The sequence below is a fragment of the Notechis scutatus genome, chromosome 14 (genome assembly GCF_049901735.1).
Source record: "Notechis scutatus isolate UNSWTSFEM ecotype Mainland chromosome 14, rNotScu1.2, whole genome shotgun sequence".
Lineage (NCBI taxonomy): Eukaryota > Metazoa > Chordata > Lepidosauria > Squamata > Elapidae > Notechis > Notechis scutatus.
This window is the reverse complement of record NC_142022.1, coordinates 8,039,604-8,067,311: the sequence shown is the minus strand read 5'-3', so window position 1 is coordinate 8,067,311 and position 27,708 is coordinate 8,039,604. Positions and strand designations below refer to the sequence as shown.

At 45.4% G+C, this 27,708-nt stretch overlaps 2 protein-coding genes and 1 long non-coding RNA gene across 3 annotated transcripts in view; 1 reads left to right on the top strand and 2 right to left on the bottom strand.

The window, feature by feature from the left end:
* GON4L (gon-4 like) overlaps positions 1-9,726 on the bottom strand; it is a 35,897-nt gene extending 26,171 nt beyond the window's left edge. The window contains 8 exon segments of the mRNA XM_087943667.1: positions 235-351; positions 2,561-2,656; positions 3,946-3,996; positions 4,517-4,567; positions 5,349-5,423; positions 5,792-6,009; positions 8,015-8,161; positions 9,625-9,726. Of these exon segments, the coding sequence (XP_087799793.1) occupies positions 235-351; positions 2,561-2,656; positions 3,946-3,996; positions 4,517-4,567; positions 5,349-5,423; positions 5,792-6,009; positions 8,015-8,161; positions 9,625-9,712 (843 nt within the window). The 5' untranslated portion in view covers positions 9,713-9,726.
* Positions 8,736-9,092, bottom strand: LOC148129527 (uncharacterized). Its single transcript, XR_015745368.1, has 2 exons — positions 8,958-9,092; positions 8,736-8,911 (listed from the first exon to the last, which is right to left on the bottom strand). It is a non-coding gene; the product is annotated as an uncharacterized LOC148129527 (long non-coding RNA).
* Positions 9,727-13,519: 3,793 nt separating the features above from the next.
* On the top strand, positions 13,520-26,137 carry SYT11 (synaptotagmin 11). Its single transcript, XM_026689913.2, has 4 exons — positions 13,520-13,828; positions 18,070-18,881; positions 22,671-22,791; positions 24,534-26,137. The coding sequence occupies exons 1-4, from the start codon at positions 13,795-13,797 to the stop codon at positions 24,842-24,844; spliced, it is 1,278 nt and encodes a 425-aa protein (XP_026545698.1). The 5' UTR covers positions 13,520-13,794; the 3' UTR covers positions 24,845-26,137.
* Positions 26,138-27,708: the final 1,571 nt, after the last annotated feature.

Below are 27,708 nucleotides of genomic sequence, written 5' to 3'. Positions count from 1 at the left end.
GTTTCACACAACGGTGGCCGCATCCCCAGAGCTCACGTGATCGCCATTTACGACTTTTCCAGCCGAAGCAAAATCGATTGGGGGAGGGAGGAGGGGGGGAAAGCTTGTGTTCACTTAAGGACCGCCTGATTCACTTAACGATGGAATGGATTAGCCAAACCGCCAGAGCAAGCATGTTGAGAGGAAAGCAGGGGGTCGAGGAAGCGGAGATACCACCCCCCCGTCCCCTCTTACCTCCAAGGGGGCCACTCCTTCCTCGTCCGTCTCCACCGTATCCGACTGTCTGGAACGGGGGCGCTTGGTCCCCCAAGGGGAGGAGGTGTTGCTTTCCACATCGCTTTCCAATAAACTCTGGGGGGGAGAAGCATCAGGAAAGGAAATCACATGGAGTGTGTGTGTGTGTGTGAGAGAGAGAGAGAGAGAGAGACAGAAAGAGACAGAGACAAAGAGAAAGGGACACACACACACACCCAGAAAGAGACAGAGAGAGAAAAAGACAAAGAGACAGAGACAAGAGAGACAGAGAGAGAAAGACACAGGGAGAGAAAAAGAGGGAGAAAGAGAGAGACAAAGACAGAGAGAGAGAGAGAGACAAAGACAGAGAGAGAGAAAGAGAGAGAGAGAGAAAGAGACAAGAGAGACAGAGAGAGAAAGACACAGGGAGAGAAAAAGGGAGAGAAAGAGAGAGACAAAGACAGAGAGAAAAAGAGAGAGAGAGAGAAAGAGACAGAGAGAGAAAAAGAGAAAGAGACAGAGAAAGAGACAAGAGAGACAGAGAGAGAAAGACACAGGGAGAGAAAAAGAGGAGAGAAAGAGAGAGACAAAGACAGAGAGAGAGAGAGAGAGACAGAGAAAGAGACAAGAGAGACAGAGAGAGAAAGAGAGGGAGAGAAAAAGAGAGACAAAGACAGAGAGAGAAAAAGAGACAGAGAGAGAAAAAGAGAAAGAGACAGAGAAAGAGACAAGAGAGACAGAGAAAGAAGAGAGAGAGAGAAAGAGAGAGAGAGAGAAAGAGACAGAGAGAGAAAAGAGAAAGAGACAGAGAGAGAAAGAGAGAAAGAGAGAAAGACAGGAGAGAAAGAGAGGAAGAGAAAGAGAGAGACAAAGAGAAGAGAGAGAGAAAAGAGAGGGAGAGAAAAGAGACAAAGACAGAGAGAGAAAAGAGAAGAGAGAGAAAAGAGAAAGACAGAAAGAGACAAGAGAGAGAGAAAGACACAGAGAGAGAAAGGGAGAGAGAAAAGAGGAGAGAGAGAAGAGACAGAGAGAGAAAAGAGAAAGAGACAGAGAAAGAGACAAGAGAGACAGAGAGAGAGAGAAAAGAGAGAAGAGAAAGAGAGAGACAGAGAAAGAGAGAGAGACAGAGAGAGAAAGAGAGAGAGAAAGAGAGAAAGACAGAGAGAGAAAAAGAGAGAGAGAGAAAAGAAAAGAGACAAGAGAGAGAGAAAGAGAGAGAGAAAAGAGAGAGAGAAGAGAGAGAGAGAGAATAATAACAGTTGGAAGGGATATCTGAGGTCTTCTAGTCCAACCCTCTGCTCCAGCAACAACCTCTATCCTATTTCAGAGAAGTGGCTGTCCAATCTTTTCTTTAAAACCTCCAGGGATGGAGAAGGAAGGAAGGAAGGAAGGAAGGAAGGAAGGAAGGAAGGAAGGAATGAATCATCTAAGCCAGGGTCCCCAACCACCGGTCCAGGACCGGTCCCGTCCGGAACAAGTCCTACCGGGCCGCTGGTTGCTGGGCGCCGCCATCTTTTGATGAAAAGTGCTTCCGGTGAGCTTTTCCGGGTAGAAAGCTCACTGGAGCACTTTCATCAAAGAGGCGCCGCTGCTGTGAGCTTTTCCGGGTAAAGCCATTTCTACCCGGAAAAGCTCACGGAAGTGGATGAGGTCACCGGAAGCACTTTTTCATCAAAAGATGGTGGCGCCCAGCTGATCCCGGTACGGGGCGGCATAAAAAGGTTGGGGATCACTGATCTAAGCAATAGTACTTAAGACTTATATACCGCTTCCCGGTGCTTTCCAGCCCTCTCAAAGCGGTTGACAGAGTCAGCCTCCAGCCCCCAACAATCTGGGTCCTCATTTTAGCGACCTCGGAAGGACAGAAGGCCGAGTCAACCTGGAGCCCGGTGAGATTCGAACTGCCAAATTGCAGGCAGTCGGCAGTCAGCAGGGAATACGGGCAAATGAACCCCCTCTCTGGATAAAGAGGCCATCCAAATTTTAATCCAAATATCACGCGGATTTAGCCCGTTTTTGAAAAAGTCAAAAGCCTGAAAACTCTCGGGCGTCGGCTTCCCGGCGGGCGACAATATTTTTCACGGTGCTTTTGATGGAAAGATGGGATGGTTTAGCTCATCCAACCGATGGGCTTCTCCGTGAAATACGTACGGTATATTTTGACTACAGATTAGAAAAGAAAATCCCACTTTTTTAAAAAAAAAAAAAAAAAATAACCCCAATCCCCTCCAGCAGAAATGTAGTTCTATTCCCTGAGATGCTAGACGTCTGCATGGAAGGAGGTTTTTTATTTTATTTATTTTTTTCCCCGCTTGCAAAGGATTACCTCCTCCGCCGTTTCGTCTTCTTCGTCCTCTTCCGGCTGGTACTCCTCATCGGACGAATCGTCGTCTTCAAGAGGGATATCCACGAACTGAGGTGGCTGCAGTGACGGGAAAAGGGGGTGGGTGGGAGGGCAAGGAAAAGGAACAAGGGCAGACAAGTGAGTTTTCAGAGAGAGAGAGAGAGAGGGAGAAAAGGAGGGGGAAAAGGAGCTTCCATGGATTGGTTGAACCAAGGCAAGCCGGAGAGGGCGTCATGCCCTTGGTAGAGTTGGACTCTTGAGAGCCACAGTGGCTTCAGAGGTTGTGGGGGAGGTTGGCTGGGTAGTCAAGAGGAAGAACCAGGGCCACCCCCTCTCCATCCTAGGACACGCAGGGAGGAACGAAGAAGGGAGCAACCTGGCTTACGGGAGAGGAAGCAGCCATGATCCCCCTCATTGGTTGCAGCTGGGGAGACTAGTATATAAGAGAGACGGTTAAAACACATCGTTGCCAGAAGCAAAGCGCTTTTTATTTTGGGCTGAGGTTATCTTGGTTGGTGTCCTTCCAACAGACTGTGCCTTGTTATCTCCTTGAAGTTGGTAATTACTTATCCTGGTCCGTTGTGGAAATTCCTTCATTGTAGTTTCTTTTTTTTTTTCCACCTCTATCTGCTCATTAAGTTTGGACTGTATTGCTTTCTTTTGAAAACTGTTTTTTAGTAAGTTTTATCTCCAACTGAGAATTACTGAACAGTGGGGCCAAGTTGGAGGCATTAAAGGACATTTATTTACATTTTGGATTTTGTTACGTTTGTGTTACACTCCGGGGTCATCACGGAGGGTGAATTTAATTGAATCTTTCTAGTTTTTCCATCCTGCAAAACTTAAACATTTTGAGTTTATGGAAGAGGCTCTTGGTAGCTTAGGGCTCCTCGGTGGTCTCCGAGCTGGGTGGTTTTTCTAGCACTGGTGACGTTACCTAGTTGGGTGCGTGAGAGGTCTGCAAGGAAAGCAATCCAGCTCCTCCCCTTGTTATTCTCCTCCACTCTGCAAAACCCCCTTCCTTCTAGCGCTGATGAGGTTACCTAGCTGGGTGGTGAAACGTCTGGAATAAAACCGCCGAGCTCAGAGAGCACCAAGGACGTCACAGCCCTCCTCATTTATTTCCTCTTTCTTTCCCCAAACCCAACTCTCCTCTGGCACTGATGATGTGACATAGCTGGGTCATGAAACGTCTGCAAGAAAACCACCGAGCTCGGAGAGCACAGGTAAAGGAATTTGCTAACCGATCCCTCCCAAGTGCAGTAAATGTGTGTATATTTCAGATTCTAATGGGCCTCTAATTCCCAACATAAAAGAACAACGAAAGGCCTGCCAGAGTATATGATCAAAATCCCAAGAGGACTAACCTTGAGTTCATTGGCTTTCTTGATGGGAGAAATGTTCCAGGTTGGAATTACCTGAGGAGAAAACAAGAAAGACTGGCACCTCTGCCATCCAATAAGAAAAAAAAAAAAAATCGGGAAGGGCGTGAATTCTACCCATTCACTCATTCATACATGCATGCTTGCATTTGTTTATCATTAGCACTTTCTGAAAACAACCCTACGTTGACCCATGCTGCTTCAGCAAACAGGGAGAATGTCCATAAATAAATAAGACTCATAAATAAAATAAAAACGAGCCGCTTTGGTGTAGGCACCAGGCTAGAAAAGGAGAGACGGTGAGTTCTAATTCTGCCTTAAGTCCTGAAAGCCAGCTGAGTAATTTTGGGCCAGTCCCCCTCTCTCGGCCCAACACACCTCACAGGGTTGCTGTCATGGGGGAAAATGAGGAGGAGGAAGGGATATTGTTTGTGTTCACCACCTTGAATTGTTTATAAAAATAACACAAGCGGGATTAGAAATCAATATTTTTAAACCCCACAATTCAGGGATAGGTACGAACGAATGAGCTGTACCGCTACTAAGTTTTACTTACCACACCTTTCTCTACTACTTCTTTCAGCTTGGATCGTGTCATTTTGGGCTCCTGAATTGGGGAAAAAGGGGGGAAAGAGAAAGGGGGGGAAGGAAAGAGAGACACAGAGAGAAAGACGGAAAAAGAGTGAGAGAGTGAGAGAAAGGGAGAAAGAGAGTAAGAGAGAGACAGAGAGAAATAGAGAAGGAGTGAGAGAGAGGGAGAGAAAAAAGAGGGAGAAAGCGAGAGAGAAAGAATAACAGAAAGAGAGAGAGAGAAATGGAGAAAGAGCGAAAGAGATAGGGGGAAAGAAAAGAAAAAGAGAAAAAGATAAAGAACGAGAGAAAAAAGAGAAATAGAGAAAAGAGAGAGAGAAAGGAGAAGTGGGAGAGAAAGAGAAAGGGGGAAAGAGAGTAAGAGAAAGAGAGAGAAATAGAGAAAGAGGGAGATCAAAAAGAGAAAGGGAGAAAGAGAGAGAGAGAAAAAGAGAGTAAGAGAGAGAAAAACAGAGAAAGAGCGAAAGAGACAGAGGGAGAGAAAGAGAGAAAGAAAAAGATAAAGAACGAGAGGAAAAAGAGAAATAGAGAGAAAAAAAGAGAAAGAAGAGGGAGAGAAAGAATGAGAGAAAAAAAGAGAAAGAGAAAACGGAGAAGAAAAAGGGAGGGAAAGAGAGACAAAGAGACAAAAAGAAAGGCAGAAGAGAGACAGAAAGAGATGGGGAGAATTTTTTTTTTTAAATTTAATTAAGATTAAACCTGCCAGATCTATTTTTCCCTGCCGGATCCACAGCAGGGCCCATCTGGAAAACTGCTCCCTCCCTTCCTCCCTCCTTCCTTCTCTTTGCCAGACTCACAAAGACCGGGGCGTCTTCCGTCTCGCTGATGGCCGCTTTCATCATAGCCACCACGTGCTCGTTGGTGATGACTTCCTAGGGGGGAGGAAAGAATTTTCTTTGCTCGTCAGGAGGTCACAAAAAAGGGAATCGCGTGACACACATACACACACCCCGGGGACGCTGCGACCGTCGTAAATGTGAGTCAGTTGACAAGCGCCTGAATTTTGATCACGCGAAGATGCAACTGGTCGTGAAGCGTGGAAAAAAAAACGGTCGTTTTTCAGTTGTTAACTTTGAACGGTCATTAAACGAACTGTTGTAAGCTGAGGACTACCTGTATTAAGTCCTTCCTCCCCCCCACTCCCCCGGGCTGTTCTAACTCCGGTCCCTAAACGAATCATTAAGTCGAGGACGGTCTGTTTATGGACTGACCCGTCCCGTCGGCTGTGTTCCACACTTACATGAAGGATGTTGCGTACGTTGACGGCTGTTAAGTTGTGCTGCTTCGCCCCGTCTTCCAGCGTGCGGTCCAAGGTTTCGTCCAATTTGAGGTCACAAGCTAACTTCCTTCCTCCTCCTTCTCCTTCTCCTTCTCCTCCTTCGTCTTCCTCAGGTGACTTCCCTTCCCACTGCCTTTTAACTCCCTTCCGCCTGGGTTTCTTCCCTCCTTCTCGTTCGTCTGCAAGCAAGGGGGGGGGAAGATGGCAAACTCATTTAGCGACAGAAATGTTAAGCACAATTGTGGTCAGGAAAAAACAATGGCCTTCCATTTCTATGGAAATATTTCTATGGTATTTTTAGAGTTGTCAACAGAAAGGGACGGGGGAAGGAGCAGTGCAGCAGCTTGGAAATCAAAAGTGCATTCCATAAATAGTTTTCCAAAGATAGTAACTAGGTGACTGAAGTTTCTGCCGAGCAAACTTCTAACTGGAGAACGTGATGGATGACTCTGGGCTAGGGAGGTGTCCCATTGGAGAATATGAATTATGATACACCCGGGAGGGTGAGGGGAAAACCAGGGTCAAGGGTGATAATGAATGATGTGTCTCAGAGTCGGCTGCACCCAGGCAGTGCCGGTATGTTTACTCTCAGTAAATCCTTTTGAAGTTTTGGAAGTTTGGCTCGAGACTCAGGATTTAATTGGGGGGAACTGTAAAGAATCCTGACGGATATTTTGGCTACTTTAATATCATTTAGGATGTGCTTAAGTAGATAAATATCCATAACTTTTTAACATTTCATTTCCTTCGTAGCCAAGGCAGAATGTCTGCCAGGGTCAAGGGTGATAATGAATGATGTGTCTCAGAGTCGGCTGCACCCAGGCAGTGCCGGCAAGTTTACTCTCAATAAATCCTTTTTAAGTTTTGGAACTTTGGCTCGAGACTCATGATTTAAATGGGGGGTAACTGCCGGAATCTTGACAGAGGACCTGTATCCTGCAGGGGTCTAAAAGGGGGCTGTGAAAATATCTACGGACCCCTCACACATCCTGGACATAAACTGTTTCAACTCCTCCCCTCAAAATGATACTATAGAGCCCTGCACACCAGAACAACTAGACACAAGGGGAGTTTTCCCCCCGAAAGCCATCACTCTGCTAAACAACTCATTCCCACAACATTATTCCAACTATTTACTAAGTCTGCATTACTATTCTTCTTCTCATCCTTCCTATTATCTATCTCTTCCCACTTATAACTATAACCTTGTTGCTTGTATCTCTACAATTAATATTGTTTTTATTTGTTCCCTAGTAGGATTTGATTGCTTATTAGTAACCTATGACTATCACTAACTGTTGCATCTTATGATTCTTGATGAATGTATTTTATTTTTTCTTTATGTACACTGAGAGCTTATGCACCAAAGACAAATTCCTTGTGTGTCCAATCACACTTGGCCAATAAAGTATTCTATTCTATATTCTATTCTATTCCATTCCATTATTCTATTCTATTCTATTCTATTCTATTCTATTCTATTCTATTCTATTCTATTCCATTCCATTCCATTCCATTCCATTCTCCATTCCATTCCATTCTTCTATTCTATTCTATTCTATTCTATTCTATTCTATTCTATTCTATTCTAATCCATTCTATTCCTATTTTATTCTATTCTATTCTATTCTATTCTATTCTAATCTATTCTATTCTATTCCTATTTTATTCTATTCTATTCTATTCTATTCTATTCCATTCCATTCTTCTATTCTATTCTATTCCTATTTCTATTCCTATCCTATTCTATTATTCTATTCTATTCCATTCCATTCTTCTATTCTATTCTATTCTATTCCATTCTTCTATTCTATTCTATTCTTCTATTCTATTCTATTCTATTCTGTTCTATTCATCTATTCCATTCCATTCCATTCTTCTATTCTATTCCTATTCTATTATTCTATTCTATTCTATTCCATTCCATTCCATTCCATTCCATTCCATTCCATTCTTCTATTCTATTCCTATTCTATTATTCTATTATTCTATTATTCTATTATTCTATTCTATTCTATTCTATTCTATTCTATTCTATTCTATTCTATTCCATTCCATTCCATTCCATTCCATTCCATTCCATTCTATCCTATCCTATCCTATCCTATCCTATCACTCAAGAACTATATATAAATCTACTCCAGTTACAAAAATATTGGGGTATTTGGCCTGTTTGTTACTCACCCACTGAAATAAAAAGTCTCGTTTCCTCAGCTTCCTCCTTCACTTCTTGAAGGGGCTCGACCCTTTGCGTGTCCCCTAGGGATTTCACAGTTGGGGAAACTTCTCCTCCTTCCTGTTCCATCTCTGGCTTGGTCAAATGGGGGCCATCTTGGGAAAAAAAACCAGGAAAAAAAACAGTGAAAATACCATTTATTTTATTTTATTCAGAAGAGTCACAAGTCAAACTTTGCATCATAAACTAAGGAGGAACTGACTCGTGTTCCAGAGCGGGAAATTTGCATTTTTGAGCCAACGCAAAGTTATTTTCCAAGCTTCTCTACTCGTTAATCTGATTATTTTTAAAAAGTAAAATTGAAAAAAGATACTAAATAAACACAAGGTCTATTTATGTTATCAGGCCTGGAACTCCTGGGAAACCAGAGAAATGTTTAGGTGGCTCAGTTGCTAAGGTGGTCATTGTTATCTTCTCAGCCTTGAGTTTCTTATTTGGTTTTCTAATACTTATCTCCTTATAACAATTTTATAACATCTATTACTTACCTAACAGCTAACAGCACGTACCTGCCTCATGCATCTGGCTGCCCACTTCTTCATCTTGGATCAATGATTTTATTCTGTTTATATTGTGATTTTATTGGATATATTTATAATGGACTATTTTAATGTTTTTACGTTGTAGAATGCCCAGGCTTGTTTTGAAATGAGACAGGCAGCAAAGAAATTTCATGATAAATAAATCAACCTTTTAATGTGGTTTTCTACAGCTGTTGAAACGAAATGGGCGGCAAAGAAATTTCACGATAAATCAATCTTTTAAGGTGGATTTTTACAGCTGTTGTTTTATTCGATTTACTGCCCGCTGTCCAACGTTGTGTTTTTTTTTTGCAAGATGAGTGACTCTACGAATTTGATTGATAAATCTATATATATAAAAGTGAAAGACCACTACACACATTATCACAAAATCTCCAGAACCATAATGCCTACAAACTTGAAATTTGGCACGTAGGTTCCTCTTGGCTTCTAGGGGCTCACTAAGAAAGGGTTTTTCCAAATGACCATCAGAGCATTAATATTTCCTATACTATTATTATTAACACGCTCTAATGCTAAGGAGTTCTACTCCCCCTCCCCACCTGGAAAGAAATCTCTTCCAAATGCAAAACACAAGTGGAGGAGTTTCAGTTTCAGTTTCAGTTTCAGCAGCTTTAGTCCAGTACAGTTGAGCTAAGCCACGCCCAAGCTCCTTGCTGTCTCCTTCTTGCTCACACAGTAAATACTGCTTCAGTTTCCAAACAGCCCTCAACTCTCTCACACACACCAACAGGACACTCGCCAGACGAATACCGATGGATGCTGGTAGGCAGAGGCAGAATTTCCCCCCGTTATTTTCATCCCCCAAAACTAAGCCCGACCAAATAGTTTTGTAGTGAAGCAAGGGTATCTAGCTAGTAAAGTAAATAAATTGAGCTGGTCTCCATTGGAGGAAAGACGCCAGAGAATCGAGGATGATAGAAAAAGGCCCGTCCACAAATATAAAATGATCGATTCCTCCCCTTCAGTCAAAGGAGGGTCGATCTCTTCGTGACCACCAAGCTGGTTGATCCCACCTGAAGGCGACGACGCCTCTGTCGGAAGAGCCTCGGCTTCGGAGAAGGAATCCATCTGGGTGGTTTTCCGCTTCTTGCATGGCAGCATGGTGGGGGAGAAGGACAATGGCAGCTAAAGGCTTCTCGACGGAGCGCTGGAAAGACCACCCAAAAAAAAAGAGAATTTCAAACCACCACAGGAAAAAAAAAAAAGTCATAAAATCGGTCGCGACTCACCCCCCGCCTGCCTTGGATACCGACAGAGATTCTGGTCCCCATTGTGGTTATCCATTAAGTGAGTTTTGCCCCCCTTTGACGACCTTTCCTGGTTTAGGTAAGTGACTCGGTTGTTAAGTGAATCATGGCATGTGGTTACATCGGCAACACGGTTGTTAAGTGAATTCGGCTTCCCCCAGTTGGCTTTGACTGACAGGTCGCAAAAGGTGGGGGGGAGAGGAAATCACACGACCCTCCCAGGGCCGTCATAAACACAAATCAGTTGCCAAGCGTCCTAATGTAAATCCCAATGGTCGTTGCCGTCGTAAGGGTGAAACGTGCCGATAAATCACTTTCTTTCGAACGGTCACTAAATGGAATGTTGCAATCTGAGGACTACCCGTATTACACTATTTATCAATGCAAGAGGATATAGGTGACCCTGAACTCCTAAAAACAAAACAAAAAATAAGGAAGAGAATGGTGGAGGGGCTCGACCACCCTCAGATTTGCGTGGCTGGGGATTATGGGTCTTGCCCCCTCCACGGGAAGCAGATTAGGGGAGGTTTCCTCTAATGGGGAGGGAGTCATGACCCCTAGGATGGGCTTTGTAGTCCAGCACTATTAGAGGACGCTGGGCTGGCAAAAAGACGAAAGGGACCCCCATAAACCCCAGCCACAGCTGGAGCTGGGGATGATGGGAGTCGTGGTTATCGCTTGTTGGGTGACCCCGAAATGCGGGAGGCGAGTTCCGGGCCTGGCGAGGCCTTCTGGCCCTTCCATAGCGGGCCCCACCTCCACCGGACACCCCCCCGCCAAACTAACCGAGCATCTTCCCCGGGGATCCCCCCACGGTTGCAGCGGCTCATTGCAGCCATTTCCGCCCCCCAATCCGGAGCGGCACCCTCCGTTTATCCGGCCGGAAGCAGAAGTGACGTCAGTCAAAGGCGACGAGGCGCTTCTCGCGCATGCGCCGCCGAGCGGGCCCTCCGACTCCGCCATGTTTCGTGCGGGCCGCGGGAAACTGAGCGGTCGGCGGAAATTTCACGCTGTCGGAAGGTTCGAGGAGGGTTGGGCAGCGGGGAAGAGTTCAAAACGGTCGGCGTCGTCTTGCGAAATCCCCTTCAGGATTTAAAAAGGGCGAGATTTTTTTTATCAAAAAAGGGGAAAGGGCCTTCCTGGAGGAAGCGAAGGCCGCCATGTTGGTTGTTGGCAAGGCCGGTTTTTTTTTTTTTTTGCGGATTGTTTTTCCCGACCTTGAAAGGCCACGTGACCCGAGGGTGGGGCTATCCCCCTGACGTCACAGGCTTCCTGCGAGCTTGCTTTGCTGGTTATCTTGGTAATTAATATTGTTGGGATTAATCGGTTTATTTAGGTTTTGGTTTTCCATTTTAAACACGAACGCAGGTCTTTTAGGATGCAAAGTTTTTTTTTTCCCCTTAATGCGACCCATGACCTGAATATGCCATTCATTTATTATTTTTCTTTAATTACTCCAGGGCTTCAATTACTATTTTTGCTGCATTTCTCCCCGATTCATGATTCCATTTGTTTGCATGGCTCCAAATTAAAAAAAATAGCGGACCTCAAGACTTGTAAAAAATCTTCCTCGAGCTCTTGACTCAGCCGAACGTTGAACCCCACGTAGGGCCGTAATAAATGTAGGATTTTCAGCTCGGGGAGATTATCCTAATTTATTTAAAAGCATCTGCAAGACCCTCCACGCAGCTAAAAACAAAACTAAAGGCCCAAAGTCAGAAAATGCCCTAAAAAACAAACAAAGCTGGATGGGAAAAAAAAAAAAGATGAAAGATGTTCTGTACTAAATGCAACCCCCGAAGGGCTATTAGAATAGAATACTTCATTAATTGTTTAGTCTTGCAGCCTTATCAATAAAATAAAATACATAATGCGGGTCCAGGATAAAACAAATGGAAGGCAATACAGTAATAAAATGCATATTTAATAAGACAAGGAGGCACCAAGCAGATAAGAGACTCTCTCTTATTGCAGGGTACCCCAATTTCTTCGATTTATTGGGTTCTTAAGCTCAGCTACCTTAATTAAAAACTTAGCAGGGCTGCTTACTATATACATTAGAGCCCAGGAGGAAAGAAGGCAATCTATAATTCGGTTCCCAGTGGGCCGTTCTTTCCAATAGGGAGAAATATCTATTTTTACATGTTGCAATTTCCAATATAGTCTTATTCGAAACTTGCATCTGGTTTGCATGTTAAAGAAGGTAAAACCTATGTTAGTTTGCCAGTGCAACGGTACTACAAAGCCCATAATTCAAGTATAATCCTCAGTAAGCAATCGGAGCTGGGGGTCAGGAGGGGGGAGAGATTAAAAGAGTTCTTTTACCCCAAAGGCTATTAGAAAGATGCATTCGGTTTGCATGTTAAAAGAAGGGAAACCCGGGTTAGGTTCGCCGATGCAACGGTACTACAAAACCCGTAGTTCAAGGATTACAAGTCCATCTTCAGTAACTCAGCCAAACTGGAGAGGGAAGGGGAAGAAATTAAAAAGTTCTTTAAAAAAATGATTAGATGCATTGGGTTTGCATGTTAAAAGAAGGAAAACCCGGGTTCGTTCGCCAATGCAACAGTACTACAAAACCCATAGTTCAAGGATTACAAAGACTTTTGTGTAAGTTTTCTTTATATGATGCTGCCAAAGTTATTTTTCTATTCCTATCCCATAAAATTTGCCAATCTTCCAAATTTATACCATATCCAAAGTCTTTCATCCAGGCCAACATCGTTTCTTTCACCTTTTCTTCTTCTAGTTTGCATTCTAATAATACTTTGTATGTTTTTTTAATCCAATTCTCATCCATACCTAATATTGTCTAATTCTGTTTTCCATCTGCTAATACCCCATTCTTTCATATCTTTACTGTACCTCGACTGTCATTGTAAATAGGCCCACCATTCTATCTCAAACCCCAGATCTTTCAACTCCTGTCTTGTTTTTAAATCACCCTTCTCACCTAGTATGTCCTCGTATGTAATAACCTGCCCTCACGGCAATAAACGTGGGTACATTAACACTTCTAATGTAGACAGCCAAGTGATTATTTTTATTTTATTTATTTTGTCAAGCGATTAGAAGAAAACAAGTATAAACAGTTATGAATACATGAAATGGATACGAATAAGAAAAAAAAAAGAATAGGGCAAGGACAGTAGGCACGTTGGTGTGCCTATGCACGACAAATTTCATCGTACATTTGTCGTTGTTTTATTCCATACATTTAGTAGGCTCTGCCTAATTTTATGCCTTTGAAAATAGCTATGAATTTGTTGTTTACCACAAGAAGGCATGCCAGCCTGCCTGTAGATTATATCCTTCTAAGGTTAACATTCTTTTATTTTTAACACTTCTCCAATCTTTAACCCAGGTCAGAATAGCCGCTCTGTAATATATTTCCCAATCCGGTAGGCCAAATCTTCCTCTTTCGGTAGCGTCCTGCAACAATTTCAATTTTAATTCTAGGCTTTTTTTGTTCTGCCATAGCCCCAGTAACCCAGGCAAGTTGGGAAGGGAAGAGGGGAGAGATTAAAAAGTTGTTTTAAAAAATGGCTATTAGTTACATACATACACAGACAGACAGACAGACAGACACACAGACAGACAGACACACAAAAACTCCGCAGAGACCCATAAGCCACCGCCCGACCAGCTTGCCCAGTCACTCTCCAAGGCGTCTCCAACGCGCAAGCAAAAGCGATCCTGCTTTGAAGAAGGAGAAGAAAAAAAAACGTTCGAAAGGGGGCGGCGCTTGTCCGGGCTTCGTTCGAAAGGGGGCGGCGCTTGTCCGGGCTTCGTTCGAAAGGGGCGGAGCCGACGCCGCTCGCAGGACCAGTCGGCCGCTCCTGCATCGCTCTGAGAGCATCCTCCAAGCACCGCAGCCGCCTCGGGGGCCCTCCGGAGCGCCTCGCCCCGCCGCTTCTGCTCCTCCGCCGGGTTGCCATGGCCGAGATCGCCAGCGTCCACCCCAGCTTCGGTGAGTGGGCCGGGGAGAAAGGCCGCTGCGCCATGCCCGGCTCTCTCGGCGGGCCTCTTCCCCCCCCCAGGCCGGCATCCCTTTTCCTTGGTTGCAACCTCGGCCCCGGCCCTGCTCGGCCCGGGGATCCCTCTCGGCTTGCCTCCATCGATCGCGGCTTGGCAGATCCCCGGATTCCTCCCCCCCATCCAACCCCCGTTTCCAATAATCACCCTGGAGGCCTTGCGGCGTTGCAAAACTGCTTCCCCCCCACACGTCCCCTCCTTTCCGACCCTGCTGGTTGGGCCCTGGCGGGTGGGATCTACTAACCCCGCAGCGGGATCCAAAGCCAGGGATCTTTCCGGAGCATCTTTGCAAAAAGGGCTGATCCCTGCGGGGAGCAAGAGAGCGAAGATGCTGAGAAAAACACCTAGAGAGGAACGCCACACCAACGCGCACACATACACACACACACACAACCAGCCCTACACAAACATCCCCCCCCGCATCCTGGGCCTGCAGGCCTAGAAAGATACACACACACACACACACACAGAATCGCTCCTTCACTTCATCCTTCCTTTCTAGCATTTTTTCCCCTCTTAGAAATTGGTATTCTCTAACCATCGTGCCTGGATTTGCAAAAAAAGCATCCTAAAGGCGCATGAGAAAAGCTGCCCTTTTTGGAGGGGGCAAGGCGCGGGGGGAGCTTGGCAATGCCACCCACCCTCTCCATTTGGCAGTTCCTCCTTCCCTCCTCCTCGTATTCCTAACTGGCTTTAAGCAAAAAGAACAAAAAAAGTAGGAAGTTCAGGACGGACCCGAACTCTTTATTCCAGTTTATTTGCAAGCTTCCTAGCTTGGATGGTGCCCTTCCTTCGTGGCTGTGCCCACCACCCTTGCCCACCTCCACGGGCGTGCCCACCGCTGGCCAGGCCAGGAAGAACAGGAGAGGCCGATCCTAGAAAGGGGGGTGCAGAGCGAGCATCCTCATCAGAAGGGATTTCCCCACATTCCCTCGGGTGGGAGAAGGAGGGGGGCAGGGGTTTGAGCGGGGGGCTAGGAAAAAAAAAAAAAGCAAGGATGACGTGATGTCTATTTCTAGGACCGGCCCCTGGTAGCTTGGAAGGCAGAGAAAGGAGGAAAAAACAACAACAGGAAAAGCCTTTGTTTGCTGTGTGTGTGTTTTTCCTCTCTCTCTGTGTGTGTGTGTGTGTTTGTGTGTGTGTGTCCCTCTTCCCTTGATAGCCATGGGTGAACAATTGGGGCCTCCGGAGGGCTGGGTTGAAGGGAGGTGAATGCCAGCTGCTGCAATCCCATCATTTCTCTTTCCCCCACCCACCCAAGTGAGAGGAAATCTCCCATCCTGGCCCCCTCCTCGCCCTTAATTGCCCCCAGGGGCATTCACACAAGCAGGAGCCGCTTCCGAAGCAGCCTGAGGGGCGCCTGGCACCCCCCTCCTCAGGGAAGGCATGGAGACCGCCAGTCGTAACCCCAGTGTAATGTTCAAAACACCCCCCTACCCTTTAATTCAGGCGGGCCTGTAAGCTGCTCCTTGGCCCAATGACTATGATTAATAGCAGCGGTGTATTGATTTACTACAGAATAACACAATGGGAAGGGTCCTTGGAGGTCTTCTAGTCCACCCCCCCGTTCCCCCACCCCACCCCGATCAAGCAATGTTGTACCATTACAGGCCCATCTCTTTTTAAAAACCTTCAGCGATGGAGCACGGACCATTTCTTGAAGCAAGTCATTCCACTGCTTCGTTGTTCTCCCCGTTAGGAAATGTCTCCTTAATTCCATGTTGCTTCTGTCCTTGCTTGGTTTCTATCCGTTTGCTTCTCGTCCTGCTTTCAAATGCTTTGGAGAATAAGTTGAAACCCCCCCCCTCTTCTTTGGGGGCGGCAGCCCCTCAAATATCGGAAGGCTGCTATCATGTCCCTCTTTTTCATTCCACTGGACACCCCCCAATTCCTGCAACCGTCCGTCGCATATTTTATCCTCCGCTCGCCTCCAATCACCTTTGTTGCTCTTCTCTGCACTCTTTTGAGAGCTTTAACGTCTTTCTTATAGTGTGGCAACCAATTGGAAGGGACCTTGGAGGTCATCTAGTCCAAACTCCTGCCCAAGTCAGAGAAACCAAGACCATTTCAGACAAAGGGCTGTCAATCTCTTCTTAAAAACCTCCAGGGATGGAGCACCCACAAATCCTCACCGTCAGGAAATTCCTTAGTTCTCTCCTTGATTCGGTAGCGGGTCCCTCATCAGTAACTAAGTTTAAACATGCTTGGGATAAACACGTTGATTATAAAACCTCTTAACTTCCCTTCTCTCTAATAGGGGTTTTTTGGGGGGTAGTGTACCATGCAATCAGTATAATAAAACATTGGAATAATTTAAGATTGAAAATTTAAAAAACTAAGAACCTTATAAAATTGCAAAAATGTGGAGAGTTCCGACAAAAAATTAAAATAAAAAATATTTATAATTAAACACAAAAAAAAATTCTGAAATGTCAGATTCGATGAACCTTAATGTCTTTTTCTGCCATCTCTATGTTTCTAGTAGAAGCAGCTGCTTGAATAAAGTTGATTTTTGCTCATCAAAATTCCTAGATCCATGTGCCACCTCCTGGGTCAAAATATTGCAGATGTTTGTTTTTTCTTTGTGAGATCTTCCTGTTCTCCATGGAAGTTATTTGAGCAAGAATCCTTGCAATTGTTTCTCACCGTGTTTTTTTCACACACTCACACACACACACACACACACACACAAATGCACCCAACCTGCTACCCAGAGAAAAGACACAAAAGAGACAGAGCCATTGTCAGAAAAAAATCACTGGGGGAATTATAACTCGCATATCTGCAGCTGGGCTGGGCACATCTGTACTATTGTTTTCCAGAACAGAAACTTAATTCTTTTTTTTCTTCTTTTTTATTTGCTGATGAAGAATGCAAAGATGCAGGAAGTGAGGCAACCAAAAATCAACTCCCAGAAAATAATATTTAGCGTTTCTCGTTGCAACAGTCTGGGAATACTTGTTCGGGTAGTCCTCGACTTATGACCTCAGTTGATAAGTCCGTTGCAGAGCAAGGCGATGTTTAAACGAATCGTCTGATTTTGACAGCCTTTTTGACACGAATCGCTGCAATTGTTGAGTCAGAAAGACGGGTTCTTAAGTGAATCGGGCTTAACCCGTTCCTTGTTCAGAAGGTCGCAAAGGGGCATATTGCAAAACGGCCATAAAGATGAGTCGTTGGCCAAGTGTCCGGGCTTTGATCACATGACCGTGGGGTTGGTGTGAAAAATGGCCAGGTCGCGCTTTTTTTTCCCAGCGATGTGACTTCGAACAGTCACTAAATGAACTGTTGTAAGTTGAGCCAGTAGCAATAACAAGAAGCAATGGGTGGACACTAACCAAGGAGAGAAGCAACTTAGAAGGAAGGAGACATTTCTGGACAGTTAGAACAATTAATCCGTGTAACAGTTTGCCAGTTTGTTGTGAATGCTCCAACGCTCAAAGTTTTTAAGAAGAGATTGGATAGCCATTTGTCTGAAGTGCGGCAGGGTTTTCTGCCTAAGCAGAGGGTTGGGCTAGAAGACCTTCAAGGTCCCTTCCAACTTTGTTATTCTATTCTATTTGCATTAAATGTTGAAGCTTGAGAAGGGGTTGGACTAGAAGACCTCCAAGGTCCCTTCTAACTTTGTTATTCTATTCTATTTGCATTAAATGTTGAAGCTTGAGAAGGGGGTTGGACTAGAAGACCTCCAGGGTCCCTTCCAACTTTGTTATTCTATTCTATTTGCATTAAATGTTGAAGCTTGAGAAGGGGTTGGACTAGAAGACCTCCAAGGTCCCTTCCAACTTTGTTATTCTATTCTATTTGCATTAAATGTTGAAGCTTGAGAAGGGGGTTGGACTAGAAGACCTCCAAGGTCCCTTCCAACTGTGTTATTCTATTCTATTTGCATTAAATGTTGAAGCTTGAGAAGGGGGTTGGACTAGAAGACCTCCAAGGTCCCTTCCAACTTTGTTATTCTATTCTATTTGCATTAAATGTTGAAGCTTGAGAAGGGGGTTGGACTAGAAGACCTCCAAGGTCACTTCCAACTGTGTTATCCTATTCAATCCTATTCTAGTATTGAGTTACTAAAGAGGGGTTTTTTTTGGGGGGGGGTCCACATCTGGCAGGCCAGGGGGCCACCAGGCCTTCAGTCCTGATCTTCTCCCCCACTTTCTCGTTCCCCTCCCCCAGATGTCTCCCCCATCGTGGCCGGCCTCATCGGGGCCACCGTCTTGGTGGTCTCCGTCTCGATGACGGTCTTCTTGTGGACCTGTTGCCACCACCAGCTGGAGAAGAAGCAGAAGAGCCCCCCGTACAAGTTCATCCACATGCTCAAAGGCATCAGCATCTACCCGGAGACCCTGAGCAACAAGAAGAAAATCCTGCGGGTCCGGAGGGACAAGAAGGGCGTGGCCAGGAAAGACGGGGACCTCCTGGCGGACGCGGCCGAAGCGGGCTTGGCGGGCTCCGAAAAAATGTTGGGCGCGCCGGCTTCTTCCGTCAACCAGCTCCCGGTCAAAGTAGAGTACGGAGAAGAACCGAGTCCTCAGCAGAGCTTGACGCCGGCGGGCAGCAAGACGTCCTCGTTGTCTTCTCCGGAAGAAGACATCAGGTTGGGGACATTGACCTTCTCGGTGGATTACAACTTCCCCAAAAAAGCCCTGGTGGTGACCATCCAGGAAGCCCACGGATTGCCGGTCATGGATGAGCAGAACCAAGGCTCGGACCCGTACATCAAGATGACCATCCTGCCGGACAAGAGGCACCGGGTGAAGACGCGGGTTCTCCGGAAGACCTTGGACCCGGTCTTCGACGAGACCTTCACCTTCTACGGCATCCCTTACAGCCAGCTCCAGGATTTGGTCCTCCACTTCCTGGTGCTCAGCTTCGACCGTTTTTCTCGGGACGACGTCATCGGGGAGGTGATGGTACCGCTGGCGGGGGTGGACCCCAGCACCGGGAAAGTCCATCTGACCAGGGAGATCATCAAGAGGAACATACAGGTAGGGTTGGACTCTGGGGGGGACGGGCCTTCAAAAAGTTTGGGCAACGGGGTTCTCTGCCCGGTTGCTTGGTTGGCGCGGCCTAGTCGGCCTCCTGCACCATTGGGAGGGGGGGCGGTTTGCCCTCCCCGTCCTCCGGAGGCTGGCCCGTCCCCTCCCCCTCCTTACCTGGCATGCACGCCGTCAAACTTACCTGCTAAGTTGCTTATTTTTCCTTCCCCCCCCCCCCCCCCCAGCTATCAGCTGTTCTGCTGTGCAGGGAGATTTAGATTAGCCAGAAAGCAGGAAATTGTTGGATTTCTTGCTTTCTAGCTAATCTAAAAGCAGAGCTGAACCTTCCTTAGGACCGAAGCTTTTATTTTTTTTCAGGGCAGGCTCAGGCAGCAGATGGCAGAAAGTTAGATCTCTGAGTGAATCTGTGATTCTGCGAACGAGTCAATCTGCTTGCTTCCTTTGTCTGATTTTGGGTAAAAGTTGCTCTTTTTTTAAAAAAATAAAAAATTAAATATTCACATATTTACAATATTTACATACATGTGGAATGTTGGGCTCAGTGGCGGTTGTAAGTCGAGGACGGCCTGTAATCTCTGCTCCAAGCAGGGTGTTAAGCATCAGAACAAAGAGGAGCGCCTTTGCGAGGCAACCACCGTATGGAGAAATGTGGGAGGGAGGATCAAGACCTGTTAGCCAGCGCGGTCCCCACCGATCGATCCAAATTACGTCGTGGTGTCATTAAAGATGCATTAGGGTTTTTGATGGATGGCATTTCCAGGGGTGGAGCCGAGTTAGAATCTCTGAAGAACTGCAGCTTCGGTAACGCTGCGCTATTATCGTGTCCGCCAATTAAATTGGATGGATGGAGAGATTAAATAGATGATAGATAGACAGACAGACGTAGAGATATAGATGATAGATAGATGTAGGGATAGATATAGATAGACAATAGATGTAGAGATAGATTAGATAGATGATAGATGTAGAGATATATAGAGACAGACAAGATGTAGACATAGATGATAGATGTAGAGATATATAGATTAGAGAGACAGACAGATAAGATAGATGTAGAGATTAGATAGATGATAGATAGATGTAGAGATATATAGATTAGATAGATTAGATGTAGAGATAGATTAGATAGATGATAGATGTAGAGATATATAGATTAGAGAGACAGACAGATAAGATAGATAGATGTAGAGATTAGATAGATGATAGATAGATGTAGAGATATATAGAGAGAGACAGATAGACAAGATAGATAGATGTAGAGATAGATTTGATAGATAGATGTAGAGATATATAGATTAGAGAGACAGATAAGATAGACAGATAGATGTAGAGATAGATTAGATAGATGATAGATAGATGTAGAGATATATAGATTAGAGAGAGACAGATAGACAAGATAGACAGATGTAGAGATTTGATAGATGTAGAGATATATAGATTAGAGAGAGAGACAAACAAGATGGATGGATGGATGGATGGGATAGGATAGGTAAGAAATAGATGATAGATAAGTTAGATAGGATAGACGGGATGGATTAGATAGGCAGTTAAAATAAGAGAGAGAGAGAGAGACAGTTAATATAATGATAGATTAGATAGGTAAGTAAAGTAGAAAATAATGATAAATTAGAGAGCGAGGGGGAGTGGGAGGTCTTCTTGGAGACCAGGCTTGTTTGCCCCTGGGCTGCATTTCAGCAACATTTTGAAGACCATCTCTTCATCCCTTAAGCCCTGAATGTAGGGCACGGAAAACCATGGCAACATGGCCAGTATTCACAGGATTAATAGTGGCTTTGTAACACTCGGCACGGTGCCAGTTTAATTCCAACACGACAAAACTCAAACAAAAGAGCCCCAAATCCATCCCCACCTCCCTTCCTTTCCTTAAAAAAACAATTTTTCCAGATGGAAAAAGAAAAGTTTTTATCCTTGTGTTGTTGGTTTTTGTTGTTGTTGTTGTTTTAAACTTAACCCTTTAAGGAGGCTTGTGGCAGCCAGCCAGCTCTTGAACAACTGCAAAAGGCTGAACCAAGCACCAAAATGTTATGATTCGTGGCTGTACAGGAACCTGTAAAGTAGGCCTCAACTTACGGAGCCCAACCTTGATTGGTTGCTAAGCGAGACCTTTGTGAGTTTTGCTCCGTTGTATGGCTTTTCTTGCCACGTTCATTGAGCGAGTCACTTGCAGGTGTTCATTTGTTAAGTGAATTGAGTTTTGATTACAATGACCATGGAGGGAGAGTGCTACAAAATTTGTCGCTGAAAAACAGCCCTAAGACCCCCCCTTTTTCCCCCAGTGCCGTTGTAATTTCAAACGGTCCCTAAATGAACGGTTGTAAGTCGAGGCTATCTGTACTCCATTTCGTCTTCTCCAGGGGGGTGGGGCTGGAAACGTCTACACCTGTTCTGTCCTAGGCCTCCCCCAAAACACTTAAGTCAATTCTAAGTCCCAGGAAAAAAACTCTTTTATTACGTTAATAATGCGAATTTATTTTGCTCACAGTCAGCCAACGGCTTGGCAAACAGTCTTCTGAAGGTATACTAATGAATCCTGGAACGCTGCCCGGAGTTAATAGTTCCACACTTAGTGCTGACAAGGAAGGCCTGGGTTAGACAGACAAATCTTCATGAGGCCGGAATGAATGGATGAGCCAAGTTGTTTCTTGCAAAAGCCCCCTCCTCTTTTGCTTCTCTTTTAATCCTGATGGGAGGGGCCATTCATTGTCCACCTGTGGCCTTACTCCCAACGTCAACCCTGAGTTCTTACTTGTGCCTTCCTTTCGGCAGCTGTGCGCATGCGCAGGCTGGGAACCAGAAGCTGCCCCGCCTCTCTGCTGTCCGAGCCCAAAAGCAGCTGATGACTGCCAGCCTGCCCTGGCCCCATCTCGGCCTCTGATGCAGAGCCTTCATCCGAGCCTTCCTCAGCCTCCAGGACTAGCCCCCAACCTCCTCACTGTCCAACTCTGCTGCCCCTGGCGGGCCACAACACCTGTTGATCATCCCGGGGAACCGAAATGGGAGTAGCAGAGAAAGAAAAGAGATTGATAGACGGTCCTTTGGCCTGGACAGTGTCCAGAGGAGATTCGAGAAAGGCAGGGAGGCTGGTAGAATCATCGGTTGATTTCTGGTGTCAGAAGTGGGATAATTCTAGACACCCCTTTTGGCGGGAGACGTAAGAAGGTTGTGGTCTTCTCATTGAACGATGGAGCTGGCCAGTATGGGGAAGGTCCAAATGTGTAAATCCGTCAACTGTCCAGTTAGCAAATCCAGAAAAAAATAAACTCTTGGCACATAAAGTAGAAAACTGAATAAGCCACAATTGGCACAGCAGAAACAAAACCAACTCTGGTTTTCACGCGCAAAAGCAAGCATAGTTAATTCTCCGCTTTCCCTACGGTCTACCCACAGTCTGAAACGTTCTCCCGTCAACCCTGTTCATTTGGTTTTGAGAAACGGTCTGCGACGCCGGGACAGCTGCTCGGGGGTGTCCTTGGGATGCCAGCAATGTCCCACAGGGCCGATGGAGGGAGGCTTGTATACCATTCTTCCCAACTTGCATCCCAACCCTCATGGTTATTCTCCAGCTGCAAGCAAAGAGGAAAACGTAGGTCAACCAATTTTGACTCCATCCTTCTAGCGAAGCTGTAGAGGTTCTCCTGTTTTCGGCCCAGTTTGAGAGCCCAGGGATGCTTGGCTGAACATCTCCAGAAGTTGTTCGGGTAGCCTAGGGTAACATTAAGGTGGGTCACCCCAGAAGATTGTCTCTTCTCTTCCCAGAAATGCATCAGCAGAGGAGAGCTACAGGTGTCCTTGTCCTACCAGCCTGTCACTCAGAGGATGACCGTCATGGTTCTGAAGGCAAGGCAGCTGCCCAAGATGGACATCACGGGTCTTTCAGGTAGAAGCTATTTTCTTCAGCCTATCGTTGGGTTTCCTCAAACGCCAGGGGCGGCTGAAATGTGGGAGGACTGTCACCGTTGGTTGACCCCAGGGGCCCATTAAGCCAGAGTTCCTCTACCTTTCTGGGCTGGTGGCCTGGACCAGGAGGGAAAGGGGGTGTGTGATCTTTTCTGATGGAGACAGGCGCACATGTGTGCAAGCACCCGTGACGTTCATGGCGCGAGCGGGACCCAGGGCTGTCTGCGATGATGCTCACACAAAGAGGCGACAAGTATTTGCAAAGGCTTGTGACGCCGTGTGCACGACTTGAGGCCAGAAGGTCTGCAACACTCGCAGGAGTAGGGCCTTGCACCCACAGAAAGAGAGATGTGCATGCACGCAGAGGCATACGAGCATGTGGTTCAGTGACGATTAGACCAAAGCTTGGTCAACGGCCACGGCCTACAGGTTGAGGGGTGTGTGTGGAGTCTCCTGCATTACGCAATCTTTTGTGAAGTTTTTGGTGCTCTGTGAAGTTGGAGGTCCAAGGTCTCCCTGGTTCAACCCTTAAGTGACGTAGCGTCTCTTCTGTTGATTTTACGTTTTGTATTTGTCGGTGAAAATTGTCTGGTCCTCCAGGTCACAAAGCTGTTTTTTTTTTTTTTTTCAAAAGGCAGCAGGACTCGATTTGGCCTTCAAGACGTTTCGCTTCTCATCCAAGCAGCTTCTTCAGTTCTGGCTGAAAGGTGGAGGATTGGATGGATTTATATTCCTTGCAGTCCTCTGGTCGTTAGCACTCCCTCTGAGACTCCTTTCACACCCTTAAGTCAGAACTGAAGAAGCTGCTTGGATGAGAAGCGAGATGTCTTCGAGAAAAAAACCCAAGTCCAATTAGTTGCATTTGAGGGGAAAAAACAAACAACCACCTTTGGGGCAACACTTTGTAGTATTGTCTAAGGCATGGTTTGCTTTAGGACCGCCACAGAAAGTCATAAAATCAGGTCCATATGATCTATTTTTAGGAGTATCACAACTTACAACAGTGAATGGGCAGGCTCCGTCTTGAAAGGCTACTTGTCACCCTCAACTTACGACCATAATGGAAGCCTGGCCCTTATAGTCGTAAGTCAAGGATGACATGTAACCTTTTAAGGTGGAGCCTGCCCATTCACTGTTGTAGGTGGTGATACTCCTAAAACAGATCAATCCACATTATGGATCTGAATAAATTGATTTTTGGTGAAAGAAAAGGGATAATTCTAGGCACCGGTTTCGGGAGAACATAAGGAGAATGCTGAAAGTGGTGTGCTGGCCTAGAGGTGGACCTCTCACCCCACAGACAGGTGAGTTCGATCCTAGGTAGAGGCAGATATTTCTCTGGGCACACTGAGAATATATTTGCTGGGAAATAAACTCCGTATTGGCAATAGGAAAGGCATCCGGCCAGTAAAAACACTCACCTCCCTTGCCCGTGACTCCATCCCGCAAGGGATTCTGGGGGACATTAAAAGAGGATGATGATGAGAACGCTGTAGTCTCCTCATTGAGCAGCCGTCCCGAGAACAAAATGCCGTGAGGGAGAAGGCGGTCAGCCGGTCAACTGTCCAGTTAGCAAATCCAGAAAAAGAAACTCCTGGGAGATAAAAGTGTAAAACGCTTGTTGAGGACTAGCTGCCAATCCCTTCACATCGGCCTGCGACTCCCCGGAGGAGCAGGCTGGTCCCTGGGCTGTGTTATTGGCCTTTTCTTTCTCCTCCTCAGATCCTTACGTCAAGGTGAACGTCTACTACGGCCGGAAGCGGATCGCGAAAAAGAAAACCCACGTCAAGAAGTGCACTTTGAACCCCATCTTCAACGAGTCTTTCATCTACGACATCCCCGTTGATCTCCTGCCGGACGTCAGCATGGAATTCCTGGTCATCGACTTTGACCGGACCACCAAAAACGAAGTGGTCGGGCGGCTGATCCTGGGGGCGCATAGCGTCACGGCCGGAGGAGTGGAACACTGGCGGGAAGTGTGCGAAAACCCCCGGAAGCAGATAGCAAAGTGGCACAGCTTGAGCGAATATTAGCAGGGTACACGAGGAAGGCGCGGGCGGGCGGAGGGGGGCAGTCGATTCGCACCCGCGCCACCTTCAAGAGACGCTTTCCCCTCCCTTCTCCCCTCCCCCCCCCCAAAAAACGGCCCCTTCTATTTTAGCCGTAGAACTGACCGTTTCCATAAGAAGCAGCTGAACTGGTTCTCTGTTGTGACGTTGTTTACAGGGCTCGCACACACACACACACAAAACCGTACACAGGTTCTGCAAACTGTGGGAAAGGAAAAAAGAAAGAGAGTGCATTAATTTTAAGAATACCTACAAAACCTATATTTAAAAAAAAAAAAAAAAGCAAGAGCGTAATCGCACTACTATTGCATGCCGAGTACAGACGTCGAGAAAAAAAAAACGCACAAAAAAAAAATTAGTGTAAACTTAAACCAATATCGAGGCACAGGTTTTTGTTTTGGTTTTTTTTAAATGCAATTTATCTGTCACTACGAGAAGTTGTGTTTTTGTGCTGAACAGTCTTTTGCAGGTATTCACAACTGGTTCTATTCAGCTTTTCTTCCCGACTTCCTTTTTTAACAACAAAAAAAATTATGTATATGTATATATATTGCATATATATATATATATTCTTGTGTCGATTTGGTGGTTTCTTCGCTTGCCCTTATCTCGGTTAAAGCCTCTTGCCGTTTTTTTCCTATGATTTGGGTGAATTAACTTCGCTTGTACATAACACGCAGTGGTTTTAGAGGCATTTGTCTAACAAACACCATTTCCTTTTTGGAAGGGGAGCGTACAATAAATAAATAATAATTAAAAAAATGCCTGAATGGCAAGCGGCTGTTTAAAAAAAAAATACCATTTCCTGTTAAAAAACAAAGGTGGGATTAACTCAGCAACGGACATAATGATGTTATCAGCAAATTTTGGGGGCTAGGAAAAATTTCTGTGAGCTTTTAATCGCTGAATAAACTTTCAATTGAAGGAGGGTGTTTGTTTGTTTTTGGTTTTTTTCCTAATTTTAATTTTGCACTCAGAAGCAAAAGATGCGGCTTTTTTTTTTTCCTTTCAGAAAAAAGAAATGCTTGGAATAGTTCTTAAGGAAAAGTGCTCAGGGTATAAATAGAGTTAGGGTTATTTTCAGGGGCGTGGAGCCTTGGTTTCGCTGACCCCCTCTTGGCATGCCAAATCGACAAGGCCGATGGGAGTTGTGATGCAGAAGGACCCATGGTTCCCACCCGTGTGTTTCCAGGCCTATGGAAACAGTTCTATTTCTCCACAGGAGTAATGGAAAAACCAAGGGTGATTTTTTTTTTTTTTTTAAGAAAAATAGAATCATAAATCAAACTGCCACCATCGCCAGAAATACATGGGAATTCTTTTCGTGAAAGCTGCTTTACCATAAAATTTCTCCCGAGATGTGAAATCATTTTTTTTTCCTCTTTTATTTTCCCCGGTTGTCATCCAGTTCTTCTTCTCCCCCCCCTTTCCTCCTTTTCTTTCTACCTCGTGTCTGTTGTAAAAAATGATTTAGAAAAACAAAATTAAAAAGGAGCTTACAAACGAAGTTACAACTTTCGTGTCAAAACGAGAGAAAAACCCCCCGGAAAAAAATGGGAGAAAAGTTGAGCCATGTACAACCGCATTAATGCTGTTATACTAACCTAACCAACATGTAACGCTATGTGTAACGTCAATATTGTTTTAATGCACACCCGGACATTCAAAATAAAAGATGGGAGTCACTTTACAATTTGTCGGTTGTGGTTGTTGAATTTAGCAGTTCAAAATGTGCCAAAGTTTGCAATTCTCGTGCCATCGTGCCAAATGAAAAATTCTAGTTTGTAAACCGGTAACGATTTGACTCAAAAAATTTATAGGCCGTCCTCGACTTACAGGAGTTGATTTAGTGGCTGCTGCAACGGCACTGAAACATGTGACTTGTGACCATTTTTTCCACACTTACGACCCCCCCAGTCACGTGATCAAAATTCAGACGCCGTGTCAGCTTTGGAAGTCATATTGAGATTCGATGCTCCCACGCTGCCACAATTGAGCCTGGGAAAGTGGGAGGGAGGAATTTATTTGAGTATATCTAGTTAAAGACAAAATAAAATCCTTTTGCTGGTTCAAGGTCATGTAGTGTGGCACATAGTGAAATGGAAATCTTACTTTGGGACGGATGGTGATTGGTCCACGTGATGTGATGATGGCTAAGGGAGGGAGGGATTTGTAGTTTTTACTTTTGCAAGGAAGCTCGAAACTTTCAGATTCGGGATTCCACAGATGTGCCAGTTACTATCCAAATAATGAACCTTTTGAGAGATGTCTGACGGGGAGCTAGTTTAGTTAGTTAGTTTACTTGTCACTGCACCTCGTACAACAAAATCAAATACCATCTTCAGTGCACATCATGACCATGAAAATAAACACAAACGCACATCCTTCACCCTTCACACATTGAACCGAAAATCCCTGACACCTCACCAACACTGCACTATACAGAATTCAAAAGAGCTACTGCCCTGGGATAGTTATTGGTTGGAATGGAGGATTGCTGGAATGCTGACATGGTGGGCCACTGACTCGTAATTATGACGGTTGCAACGTCCTCATTTATGACAGTTGCAGCGTCCATGACCCCTCGTTTGTGACCTTCTGACAAAGTCAGCGGGGAAACCAGGTTCACTTAATGACGGCGTTGCTAATTTCACAACTGCAGGGATTCCCTTAACAAAGGTGGCAAGGAAAATCGTTAAGGGCAAAAGCGCACTTCACAAATTTCTCACATCAATGTGGGGCTCCATGGCGTCGTAAGTCAGACTGTGTTTATTACCTGTGACTTGTCACCCGTCTTGTCGTGAAAGGACTCTGGACTCGGGCTTCCA